We start from the raw sequence: 14,076 nt of genomic DNA, 5'->3' as shown, positions 1-14,076 counted from the left end.
ATGTTTAAAAGGAGCCATCTCAGAAACATAGAATGAAAATTCCAGGACCATCAAGAAGGAAGAGTATGAGTGACACACGAGATCCCTACCTAGAGAAACAGTGGCTGCAGAAGCGACAGCCGAGGTGGTGGCACGGAGAGAAAGAGCAGCTTTGGGCTCTAGGCCTATGAACTGAGTAAAGCTGAGTGCCTACAGGCACTCAAAGGTACATTGAAGAATGTACCTTTGGGCATTCAGCACAGACTGGCTAAAAGATCTTTGCAACACTTGCTTGAGGAGGGCCAAGGCGGAGGCTGAGAGGCTGAAAACAAGAGTGAGGTGTGCCTGCAGTATGGCAAAAAAGAAGTGTTCCTGACTGGAGAACTACTGCGTCCCGAGTTGGTTTTGGTCCTGAATTGTTTCCCTGTTCACGTCCCTAATAAACCCCATAATTATGACTACTGTTATGAGTTCTGTGTAGCCATTACAATGGATTGTTGAATCCAGATATGAAGCAGAGAGTGCTGTGGGAGGGGTGGTTAGTGTCAAAAGAGGGTAAAGAAGGTTGTTGGGTGAAAGTCTGTTTCTTAGAAATCAGACGAGTGGATTTTGAGTTTGATTCTCTTTCCCCCTTGAGGAGTCAGGGAAGGTAAGACATGGTTCCCACATGATTTTAGCAGGACATTACTATCAACCTTACAGAAATAAAAAAGGATTCTAAGAAAATACTATGAATAAGTGTACATCAACAAATTGTTGTTGTTAAGTACTGTGGAGTCGGTGCCGACTCATAGTGACCCTGCACAGGGTTTCTGAGGCTATAAATCTTTACGGGAGCAGAATAACTCCTCTTTCTCCCACAGAACTGCTGGTAGTTTCGAACTGACCTTGAGGTTGGCAGCCCTACTCATAACCACTACGCTACCAGAGCTCAACAAATTAGACAACCCAAATAAAATGGACAAATTCCTAGAAACACACAAACTACCAAAGCAGGAAGAAATAAAAAATTGAATAAACTCATATCAATTAAGGAGAATGAATCAGTAATCAAAAATTTCCAACAAAGAAAAGTCCAGGTGAATATTATTTAAAGAGGTATTAACACCATGCCTTCTCAAATTCTTCCAAAAAATAGAAGAGGAGAGCATACTTCCAAACTCATTCTATGAGGTTAACATTATGCCAGTACCACAGCCAGACAAAGGTCACACAGACACACACACACACACACACACACAGAAAATTACAGGACAATATTCTTTATGAATGTAGATTAAAAAATTCTCAACAAAATATTAGCAAATGGAATTCAGCAACTTATTAAATGATTATATACTATGATCAAGTGGGATTAATTCCTGGAATGCAAAGGTGTTTTAACATAAGAAAATCAATCAATGTAATACACTACATTAACAGAATGAAGACAGAGAAAACAAACCACATGATAATCTCAATTGATTTAGAAAAAGTATTTGACAAAGTCCAACACATAATAAACAAAGAATAGAAGGAAACTTTTCAAAATGATAAAGGATGCACATAAAAATTTATAGCAAATATCATACTCGGTGGTGAAAGACTGAAAGTTTGTCACCTGAGATAAGGAACAAAACAAGGATGTCTACTTATGTCACTCCTATTCAACACAGCATTAGAAGTTGTAGCAAGCAATTATGCAGGAAAAAGAAATAATATACAAATTAGAAAGGAAGAAGTAAAATGATCTCTGTTATCACATGATAAAATCTTATATATAGAAGTCCCTAAGGAGCTCTGGTAGCGTAGTGGTTACGAATCGGGCTGTGAACCTTAAGGTCAGCGGTTCGAAACTACCAGCCGCTCCGCGGGAGAAAGATGAGGCTTTCCACTCCCGTAAAGATTTACACCCTCGGAAACCCTGCACAGGGTCGCTATGTGTCGGACCCGACTCGATGGCACTTAACAACAACAACAAGGAATATATATACATATACACACATACACAAATGGTTAAAACTAATAAACAAATTTTGGTAAGGTGGAGGGTCAGAGAAAAAGAGGAAGACCCTCAGGGAGATGGACTGGCAAAGTGGCAGCATCAATGAGCTCAAGCATGGCAACAATTATTAGGTTGGCCTAGGACTTGGCAGTGTTTCATTCTGTTGTGCATAGGGTGGCTATGAGTCGGTACTGACTTGATGGCACCTAACAACAACAACAACAACAAATAAACAAATTTAGCAAAGCTGTAATACAAACTGAACACACAAAAATATCAGTTGTATTTCTATTCACCAATAATAAGAGAACCAAAAGAAAATTAAGAAAACAATTCCATTACAATAGCATAAAAAAAACTTTTATATTGAATCTACAAACATTGCTAAAATAAAGACTTAAATAACTGGAAAGACATCCTGTGCTAATAGCTTGGAAGATTTAGTATTTTTAAGGTGTCAATACTACCCAAAGTACTTTACAGATTCATTACAATCCTTATCAAAATCCCAATGGCTTTTTTTTTTGCAAAAACAGATCCTAAATTTCATGATAATTGCAATGAACCCCGAAAGAGCATTAGCAAGATGCAAACTTGGAGGACTCACACTTCTCTATTTCAAAATGTACTACAAAGCAACAGCAATCAAAACAATGTTATACTGGCATAACATTGGACATACTATAGACCAATGGAATGAATAGAGAGTCCAGAAATAAACATTCACAATTCAACTGCTTTTGGACAAGGGTGTCAACATTATTCAATGGGAAAAGGACAGTCTTGTCAACAAATAGTGCTGGTAAAACTGGGTATCCACATGCAAATGAATGAAGTTGGACAGTTACTTTGTAACATATAAAAAAGTACAATAAAAATGGACCAAAAGTCCAAATACAAAAGCTAAAACTATTAAACTCTTGAAAGGAAACACAGGGGGAAATCTTTATGACTCTAGAAATGGCAATGACTTCTTGGCTATGAGACTAACAGCATAGACAACAAAGGAATAAATAGAAATTGGACTTCAATATTACAAACTTGTGTGTGTTTAAGGACACTGTCAACCCCTTGAGAATGGGAACCAGACAAAGATACCATTTATCACATGTATTCAATATTGTGTCGACAGTCTTAGCCAGAGCTGTAAGGCAAGAAAGGGAAATTAAATGCATCCAACTTTGCAAAGAAGCGAAACTCTATTTGCAAATGATAGGATTCTATACAGCAGGGTACAATGTGATTTTTCCCTGCTGTACAGATTTCAACATCATTTTTTAAAAAGGTCAAAACACTAGTTACCAATTTTATATGGAAAGGAAAGGGGTTCCAGTAGGCAAAAACCACTACTAAAGCAGGACAAAGTAGAAGGCCTCTCACACTTCACAATCTCAAAATCTACTACACAGTCACAGTAGTCAGAACAGCCTGGTATTGAGTACAATGACAGACACATAGACCAATGGAGCAGCACTGAGAACGCAGAAGCAAATCCATCCACTATCGATGCCTGATCTTCGACAAAGGGCTACATAGCATTAAATGAAGAAGAGATAGTCCCTTTAACAAGTGATACTGGCAAAACTAAAAATCCATTTGCAGAAGAATAAAATAAGACCCATTATCTCACATCATATACAAAACCAAACTCAAGATGGATCAAAGACCTACATTTAAGATCATCAATGGAAAGTAGGGACAAACTTAGGGGTCCTGATACATTGTGTAAGTACACTATCAAATGTAACTGAAAACTCACAAATAGTAGAAGACAAACTAGATGACTGGGATATCCTAAAAGTTATACATTTATGAAAATTAAACAATTTCAACAAAAGAATTTTAAAAAAACCCCACAAACTGGGAAAATTTTTTAGAAAACTTCAACACCTCAACAACAACAAAAAAGACAAACAATCCAATTAAAATTTGGCAGAGGACATGAACAGACACTTCACCAAAAAAGACATTCATGTGGCCAACAAACATATGAAGAAATATTTGTGATTAGTAGCCATTAGAGAGATGCAGATAAAAATGACAATGAGATATTATCTCACTCGAGCATTAGTAGCAAAGTTTAAACAGAAAAAACATGAAGTGTGAGTGAGGACATGTAGAAATTGAAACCCTCATAAATGGTTGGTGGTGGGAGGTCTGTAAAATGGTGGAAACACTATGGAAAATGCTATGGTGCATCCTTAAAAAGTAGGAAATAGAAATACCATATGGTTCAGCAGTCCCACTACTTGGGATATATCCTAAGTAAATAAGAACCATGACATGAATAGAGATATTCACACCAATGTTCATCGTAGCATTACTCACAATAGCAAAAGAATGGAAAACAATTTAAATGTTGATCAATGGAAGAGTGGATACACAATCTTTGGTATATACACACAGTGGAATACTACCCAACACTGAAGAATAATGATGAATCTACAAAACAGCTCCTAACATGGATGAGCCTTGAAGACATCATGCCAAGTGAAATTAGTCAATCACAAAAGGACAAATACTGTATGAGATCAATATTTTAAAAAGTCAAGAAATAGTTTTTACACACACACACAAAAAAAACCCTTTCACTGAAAGAAATGTTTTTTGATCGCTACCAAGGTGAAAGGGGAAGGAAGAGTAAATCACTAACTAGAGTGCTACTATTGTTATGTGCTGTCAAGTCAGCAACCTGGTTCGGAAGCGCAGCTGGAGGCTTTGAAATGCCAACCTTTCAGTTAGCCATCCAGTGCTTATCCTATAGCATCACACCAGGAAACATATAAGTTTGGGAGAAGGGAAGACAATAAGAAAAAAGTCAACAACAAAAAAATAATGGCAGCAGGGGAAATTACTGGGAGGAGTGCAAGAGTAAATACTGTTATATGCACAACCCTGCAGTGATAGTGATCTATGAGGAAATGCTTGAGTAGACACGAAGGCTGAATGGGAATGGGAGGGAGAGTAGGACTGTACTCATGGACAGGTTTGACATAAGATATTTCTACATGTGTGTTTATCTATGTTGCAAGCATATCCAGGTAGAGCATACAAAGGGCAAAGTTATGAAAACTTCTTAGATATACACAAACACCTCGAAGGAATGAATCATGGGGCCTGGGGACTCAAGCCACCACGGTCCATTCACATAATGTAGTCCACAGACAATACACTACACCTTACTTTGCTGAATAGTAACTGGGGTCTTAACAGGTTGTGAGTTGCTTATAAGGTGCTTGTTGTTGTTTTTAAGTGCTGTCGAGTCAATTCTGACCCAGAGTGACCCTGTACAGGGTTTCTGAGGCTGTAAATCTTTGTGGGAGCAGAAAGCCTCATCTTTCTCCTGCGGAGCGGCTGGTAGTTTCAAACTGCTGACCTTAAGGTTCACAGCCCAATTTGTTACTACTCTGCTACCAGAGCTCCTTTGTAAGGTGCTTAACAACAATAAAAATAGAGAAACTGAAATGACAACTTACAAAATGGGAGAATTATATATTTGATAAGGTAATGATATCCAGAATTGTTCTTGTTAAGTGCCATTGAATTGGTTCTGACTCCCAGCAACCCTATATAAGGTTCTCTAGGAGCAGCTAATAGGTTTGAACTGCCAACCTTGTGGTTAGCGGTCCAGTGCTTATCCTACAGAAATAGAACAGGACACCAACATCCAGAATGTAGTATACAGATAACTCTTAAAACTCAACAATAAAAAAGCAAACCATCTAATTAAAAAAGGACTTGAATAGTCATTTCTCCAAAAAAGATTTAAAAGTGGTCGAATAGCACTAATAGATAAGGTCATTAGTCATTTCTATTATTGTAGCGTGTTATCAAGTCTCAATTCTGACTCATAGATACCCTATATGACAGGAAATAAAAAAACGCCCCTACTGTAAGACTGCCTGGTCTTTAACCTGAAGAGCAGTTGGGTAGGTTTGAACAGCCAACCTTTTAGTTAGCAGCTGAGCACTTAATCATTGCATGGTTGAGTTTACTTCATCAGTTATTAAAGAAAAGCAAATAAAAACCACAGAGATATTACCACATACCCAACAGGAAGTCTATTATCGAATACAAGTAAACAAACCCAGAAATAACAAATGTTGGTGAGGATTTGGAGAAATTGAAACCCTTGTACATTGCTAGTGGGAATATCAAATGGTTCAGCAACTGTGGAAACAGTTTGGTGGTTCCTCAAAAACCTAAACATGGAACTAACACAGACCTATAAGTTCCACTCCTTTGCACATATTTGAAGAACTGAAGCAGAGACTCAGACAGATGTATACATATGAATGTTCACTGTATGATTATTCACAATAGCCAAAAAGTAGTAATAAACCAAGTAGCCCTCAAAAAATGAATGATAAATAAAATGTCTTTAAATACATCAGAATATTATGCAGCCATAAAAAGGGATGAAGTTCTGATACATGCTAAATATGAATGGACCATGCAGATGTAGTTGTTAGGTGTCATCAAGTAGGTTCAGACCCATAGTGACACTATGCACAACAGAACGAAACACTGCATGGTCCTATGCCATCTTCACAATTGCTGCTACACTTGAGCCCAATGCTGCTGCCACTGAGCCAATGAAGAAATTACACTAGATGAAGTAAGCCAAACAAAAATGGACAAATATATGATCCCACTTATATATGGCATCTAAAATAGACAAATACAGAGACAGAAAGCAGAACTAAAGCAGACATTAGCAGAAGCTAGGGGAGGGGGAGTTATTGCTAATTGGGTACAGAGTTTCTGTTTGAGATCATGAAAAAGATCTATCTGGAAACAGGTAGTGGTGATATTTATACAACACTGTGAATGTACTTAATGTCACTGAATGGTATACTTAAAAATGGTTTAAATGGTCAATTTTATGTTATAATTTTACCATATAATAAAAAGTCAGAAAACGTTATACAATGTCTTTAAATTTCTTTAACAAATAAATTTAGGGAAATATATGAGCTTTGCTTTCACACACATACACACACACACATACACAATTAAATGAAATACAAATACCTGCCATATTTCTACCTTCTTTTTCACTTCCTCCTTGTCTACAAACTCATTTAAATTTGCCAGGGCTTTGGCTGCTAGTAGTCTCCTTGCTTCAACATTCAATTCAGATTGCAAAGCAACCTGTGGAGCTACTTCAGTCAGAGTTTTGCTCTCTTTGTTTTCATTTCCAACAGAGAATTTCACTTTTGGAGTAGAGCCACAGTCTAGAGTGGGACAGCAAGTTCCACTACCTGCCAGGATGGATTCCTGGCCCAAACTGCCATGAGTTTCATACTGACAGTGTCCCACTTGTTGTAGAGAATGCTTTGGTTCCTTATGAATATTTGCAAAGGTGGATGTAACTGGTTCTCCAGGGGTGTATAAACCTGAGACACCTGATGAAAAGGTTCTACTCCGCTGTATTTCGTTTGGAATATCCCTCCTCTGGAAAAGTGGTAATTCATCATTTTTGAGTCCTCCTAAGCCTCCAAACTTAGCCTGATTCCAGAAAGAAAATGTATTGTGTACCAAAGTTTCCTTATTTAAATCTAGTTGTGGAAGCTGTGGAATGTAACAATTGCTTATAGGTTTCTGCTGCTTGAAGTTACGGCACAGCAAGACTTGGGTAGGCACTGTCCACTGAGTCATACCTTGCTCCCAAAGTAATTCAGCCTGTTTTAAATCTGAGTCACTGTAGCTGAGCCGCCTTTTCACAGGAGTCAGCGGTTGGAGACATTCAACATTCCACCTCTTCCAAACAGGATCAAGTCCTTGCTCACTGGAAAGAATGACATCTGGATTCTCCAAAGCTGCTGCTGTTGCTATGGGGGTGAAAGGGTCTGATGCATCACTGTCATGCCTCATTAATTCTTTATCCAGTTGCACTGAGACCATCTCAGAAACTGTCTTTTCAATCTCAGCACAGAGGTCTGGTACTTCTAATTCTTCCTCTTTTACCACTGGCCTATTTTCAGCTAAATCCAGCAGTAATTTGCAAACTAGGTGAACAATTTTTGGCACATGTTTCAGAAGTCGTGCTTCATAACCATGAAGCAGATGACGCTGGCGAATCAGATACTGAGCTAAGGTGACAGCATGTGCTTTGGGATCACAGCAAGAAAATATATTGCGAAGAGGAATCAAAAATTGTGCAAATTCCCTTACACATAGTAGTTGTCCTCTAGTTTGTATGGAATTGGGTCGCTTTGCTCGAACGAATATAATTGCTTGGTCAGCAGCCATTCTTGTTGCAAAAACTAAATAACATGCTATTAGAACACCTAAAGAGTGAAGAAGAGATTAGGGTAAGTAAAGCTATGTTTCTATTTATTGTTCTTTGAGGATTTAAAACCTGAATACGTCTTAAGAAACCATATAAATATACGAACATTTTTAATGCTGATTTATAATTACAATTTTGTGTCTTTTTGTACAGGGGTTTATTACTATGTAAAAGTTTCTCTATTTACTGTCTACGTGGTACCTTTTAACCAAGAACTTTCAGAGAGCAAGGAGTGTCATATTCATCTCTTGTTGTTGCTCAGTGTCATTGTGTTGGTACTGACTCATAGTGACCCTGTATAGGATTTCCAAGGAGTAGCTGGTGGATATGAACTGCCAACTGTTGTGGTTAGCAGGCTAGCACCACACTAACTTATCTCTTTGGTGGTTGGTGGTGGTTGTGTGCTGTGGAGTCTGTTCCTACTCAGATGACCCTGTATAGGGTTTCTGAGGCTATAAATCTTTACAGGAGCACAACGTCTCATCTTTCTTCTGCTGAACAGCTGGTAGATTAGAATGGCTAACCTTTTGGTTAGCAGCTCAGTTTGTAATACACTATGCTACCAGAGCTTCAGGAATATGGGTGTGGCACTGTGTGTTAATATACTGGTTTGAACTGCAAGGTCGGTGGCTCAAGCTCACCAGCTGCTCCTCAGAAACCCTATACAGGGTCTCTGTGGGTCAGAATGGATTTGATGGCACTCACAACAATAACAAAACCAGAGCTCCTTATCTCTTAGGTGGTGGTGGTTATACGTAATGGAGTCAGTTCAGACTCATAACGACCTTGTATAGGATTTCCGAGGCTGTAAATCTTTAAGGGAGCAGAAAGCCTCATCTTTATCTTGCAGAATGGGTAGTAGTTTTGAACTGCTGACCTTGAGGTAAGCAGCCCGACTTGTAACCACTATGCTACTGGAGTAAGTAAATGTTGATTCGAGGAAGTTGAATGAACTACAAATGTTATTTGGAACATCAATACTCCTTAAACCCAACTCCAATATGTTGTTGTCCTTAAGTGCGGTTGAGTTAGTTCTGACTCATAGCAACACTGTATGAGGCTATAAATCTTTAAGTGAGCAGAAAGCTTCATCTTTCTCCTGCAGAGTGACTCGGGTAATCAAACTGCTGACCTTGCAGTTAGCAGCCCAATGAGCAACCTATTATACTACCAAGGCTCCTTATGTTTACACTCATTTTTTCTATACCCATGATGTTGTTATTGTTAAGTGCCGATGAGTCGGTTCCGACTGATAGTGACCCTGTATAGGGTTTCAGAGAAGCAGCTGGTGAGCTTGTACTGCTGACCTTACAGTTCAAACGGCTTTGCAGTCTGATGCATTAAGCGCCACACCAGGCAACTCTTCATTTCCATAAGCACTTAATATTAAGGAAGTCAGTCTTAATAATATAAACATTATGTGTTTACTTATTAATCATGTGAAAAATGATGAATGAAAAAGTATTAATCAATTAATTAAAAAATAATAATTAATGCAAAATTAAAAGGCAAATCCTTTTTGTATCTGTATGATTCATCAAGTTGGTAAGTACTGTTATATGTGAAAGCTTAGAAGCTGCGGAAATTTCATGTTCTCCAGTGCACTGTTACTGTTAGTTATCATGGAATTAATTCTACATGGAACAATATCTCTTTCTCATGAGGACATGCAGATCTTTAGTGGAAGAATACAATATATGCAGAGCTATCAAGTGCAAGGGAGATTGAAAGTATACTTTGTAATCCCCAACAACAGCTAGATATCGGCTCAACCATAATAGCTAACTATCTCCATCACGAGTAAATCCCTATTGTTGAAAAGACTCATGAACAGGTAAGTGGGTTATTATGTAGTAGGTACACTGAAGATGAGAATTGAGCATCAGGTGTTTAGTTGGACCAGATGACTATGAAGATCTCAACCCTAAAGTCTTTATTTTTGTTCCTGTATCAGCATTGTAATGAGATTCTGCTTAATTTTTAGGCAAAATAACTAGTTTTTAAATAGAATATTAGGCATAGATAGACTCTTCTTCATAAACAAAATCCATACTCTTTCAAAAGTAGAAAGCACATGATCTTTGGAGTCAGACAGCCATGGAATTAAATTCTGGCCGTGATATTTACTAAACATAGCAAATTACTTAACTTCTCTTAAACTCCAGTTTTCAATTCACATTGTTGCTAAATATTTTAAAAGATAGAGGACATAAATGGTGCTTGTTGTTCTCATTAATATTTCAGTTGATGTAAATTACATTTTAAAGTACATTATATATTAAAATGAGGTATTAGAATGTTTTTTTCCTTTAAAGAAAATCAGAAAATCAGAGTCAACATCTATGTTGTTAAGAAACACAATGATTATTAAATATGATGAGTTTTCAGCTCTAAGCCATTCAAGAATACATGCATGAACATATAATCATTGTAACACTCTAATGCTATTTCAAATTATTTTATTTACTTATTCCATTTGATTCCAAAGCTTTCGTAGGATTCTGAAAAATATTTATCCTCCAGAATTAGGAAATACATATTATTGCTTATATAACTGAATATACCTCCAAACTACCAACTCACTCTTACAATTTACCTGTTCGACCAAGTCCTGCATGACAATGAATAGCTACTTTTCCTTCCTGTAAGGCAAATGTCATCACTTTCACCATATCTAAGATTGTAGTAAGAGATGCTACACCATAATCTTTCCATCCGAAGTTGTAGAAAAAAACTAGGGATTAAAAAAAAAGAAAAGAAAAAAATCAACATACAGGAAAAAATTTTGCTAAGATATTTAGGAAAAATAGTGAATTCATGAAAAGAAAAAGACAAGTTATCTCAGTGAATACACAGGCCTGAAAAGATATGTCTTTTACATTTTGAGTAAGTTTATTGTTAATGATTCTTACAAAGCACATACCATATTACTTATGACATTTCCTGCTGAAACTCAGCCAGAAAGAATGATGGCTAAGTAGGTGTAGAATTACGAACTAATAGAGTTAATGATCCACACTAAAATTACTCAGAAAAAAAAAGAGGAAAAGTATCTTGGCATGAAAATATACCTAAATGATTGATGAATGGCTAAAATTTCCTTCCACCTAGAGTAAAAGAAGAAAAAAAAGAGGAGCGGAGCTAGACACAATCTTTTAATTCTAAAATTGCACAGGGTAATCATTTCCAACCTAACTTTGAATGTCATGTGTTCAACAGATTCCTTTACAAAGGTCCTATGAGTGGAGGTGCATCTGGGATGATCACACAAAGGATCACTGAATATTCCTAGAATGGCAGAACTTTACAGCAGTGAAAATTTTATCATTCTAAGTTCCAATCCTGACAGTGTTAAGCTGTGTCATTTTGGGCAAGCCAGTTTAACTTGCCAAGCCTCTGTATCACTATTTGTATAATAGAAATGACAACTATGCTATACAATCGCTTTAATGATTAAATGAGTTAATAGCATGTGACATACTACAGACACTAATATTAATCATTATTAGTTCAAGGATTCTTCTCTACATCCCTCTCACAGGAAAAAAGAAATCCTGTAATTTCAATAGCAATACCAAAGAAAAGCAGCATTCATTAGTTACAGTCAAAGTTGGCCTATTTTATTTTTTATGAGCCCTACTACTAAGCAACAAGTTTTTATTTCCATCACCTTTTTAAACATAAAAGCAGAGCAGAAAAGAGTCTCTAAGTGCTGTCCTTGGTAATTCACACAAAGGAGCAGTGGGAAAGAACTTACTGCCAGTCTCCATGAAAGCTTCAGGAAGGTAAGTGAAACCACTTTCTTGTTCCAGAGGGTTCCCACAGCTAGCATGCTCACCAGGACGTTGAAGGTTAATTACTGTTTTTATGCCACAGCTTAAAGAGGGAAAAAGAAAGTCATATTGGGAGCTAGCATTAAAAAACACAATTACTCATGAAATATCAATGTCTTATTTGAAATAAGCTCTTTACTGCCTATTATTAAAATGAAAACACTTTTTTCATTTGAAGTCAAAAGTAATGAAAGGTAAAACACATTAGTTTCTTTACTATAATGTGTGAATAATGATAGTACTTACCTTTGGAACTGCTGGATGATGTGATACTTTTCTATGAGCTCAGTGGATGGGCGAGCCATGGCAAGTATGTTATCAGTGACCCTGCAAGTGTGGGAGGAGGACTGATGAGATGCACAAAACCTAGAATCTTCCAGCTTTAAGGACTAGAGAGAACAAGATATCAAGTCCCTACTTTTTCCTCTGATTTCCACAACCTTACAAGGTAAGGATTTTCTTATACAAACCTGGCTGCAGTTTGACATCATAATTACAGCTTTAAGAAATCCTAGTTTCTTGAAAAGTCTGGAAAAAAATTACAGGATATGAAGTATTTATGAATTCTTAACAGATTACAATAGACATGATGAAGAAATTCAAGCTGGAGGCAAAGGTAACAGTAAAAGATTTGTTATCCCAAGATTAGTGACTAGATGAAGAGGCCTGACTAAGAGTCATTTTTAGTTACTAAGGAGTCCTGGTGTGGTATTGTGGGATAAAGCACTGGACCACAAGGTCGGTTTGAACTGCAAGGTCAGTGGTTCAGACTCACCAGTCACTTCTTGGAAAACCTGTACAGGGTCCCTATGAGTTAGAAAAGACTTGATGGCACTTAACAACAACAACAAAGGAGTCCTGGGGGCAAAGTGGGTTACAAGTTGGTCTGCTAATTGCAAGGTCAGCAGTTTGGAACTACCAGTCACTGGGAAGGAAAAAGATGAGGCTTTCTGCTCCTGTAAAGAGTTACAGCCTCAGAAACTCCTATACAGCATCCTTATGAGACAGTCAGACTTAGCCCCACCATCACCAAATTGTCTGAACCTCAGCTAGCATCTGTGATAAATGAGGATAATGATGCCTACTTCATAGAGTTGGAGCACGAAGTACATAAAATGGGGAGATAATGTCTTTAGCACAAGTCCTAGCCTGCGGTAATGAATAAATGCTGAGTTAGTATAATTCAGCAAAAAATACAGGCTTTGGAATTAGTTGGTTCTGGTTTCAAATGCTGCCTTTGCTACTTTCCAGCTGTGTACCAAATTACTCTGGACCTCAATTCCTTCATCAATAAAATGGGATCAGTAGCACCAATGCCACAAGAGTTTTGTTAAGATTGTTGTTGTGTGTTGCCATGTTGATTCCAACTCAGAGCAACCATGCATAGGACTTCCAAGGAGTCAGTGAGTTTGAACTACCAACCTTGTGATTCGCAGTTCAGTGTTTATCCTACAGTGCTATACCGACTCCTTGTTAAAACTGATAGTGGTTGTGTGCTGTGGAGTCGGTTACGACTCATAGAGACCCTGTTTAGAGTTTCCAAGGCTGTAATTCTTTACAGGAGCAGAAAGCCTCATCTTTCTCCTGCAGAACCGCTGGTAGTTTCTAAATGCTGACCTGAGATTAGCAGGATGACTCGTAACCACTATGCTACCAGAGCTGCATTTAGTACAGTGCCCAGTCTATAGCTAAATGGATGCTTACTAAGTAAATGAATGGACAAAGAGGCCCAACAGTGGTTGTCATGGTCATTAGGCTTTGGCTTCACTATATTCTGTTCAAATTTTTTATTAATGGAGTGGTGGACAATACACAAGGAATTTGTGGATTACATGAATCTGAGAGGAATAATAGATATCTCACACTGGCAGAGCAGGATCCAAAAAGGTCCTCCTGTAGGACCAAAGAGAAGAATCCATTTCGTATATAAGCTTTAGCACGTCCTCTAGCTCCAAGAAAATGATATATGTATAAATAGCCAGGCA

At 37.6% G+C, this 14,076-nt stretch overlaps 1 protein-coding gene across 1 annotated transcript in view; it reads right to left on the bottom strand.

The window, feature by feature from the left end:
- Nucleotides 1-14,076, bottom strand: part of PTPDC1 (protein tyrosine phosphatase domain containing 1) — a 62,274-nt gene that overhangs the window by 43,420 nt on the left and 4,778 nt on the right. Inside the window, exons 3-6 of the mRNA XM_006876248.1 lie at nt 12,338-12,418; nt 12,016-12,134; nt 10,855-10,992; nt 6,998-8,256 (exon numbers count right to left, since the gene is read on the bottom strand). Coding sequence (XP_006876310.1) covers nt 6,998-8,256; nt 10,855-10,992; nt 12,016-12,134; nt 12,338-12,418 — 1,597 coding nt within the window. The remainder of the gene's footprint in view (nt 1-6,997; nt 8,257-10,854; nt 10,993-12,015; nt 12,135-12,337; nt 12,419-14,076) is intronic.

Source organism: Chrysochloris asiatica, unplaced genomic scaffold, assembly GCF_000296735.1.
Source record: "Chrysochloris asiatica unplaced genomic scaffold, ChrAsi1.0 scaffold00369, whole genome shotgun sequence".
Lineage (NCBI taxonomy): Eukaryota > Metazoa > Chordata > Mammalia > Afrosoricida > Chrysochloridae > Chrysochloris > Chrysochloris asiatica.
The sequence above is the reverse complement of the archived record's forward strand: the minus strand, read 5'-3'. Positions and strand labels throughout refer to the sequence as shown.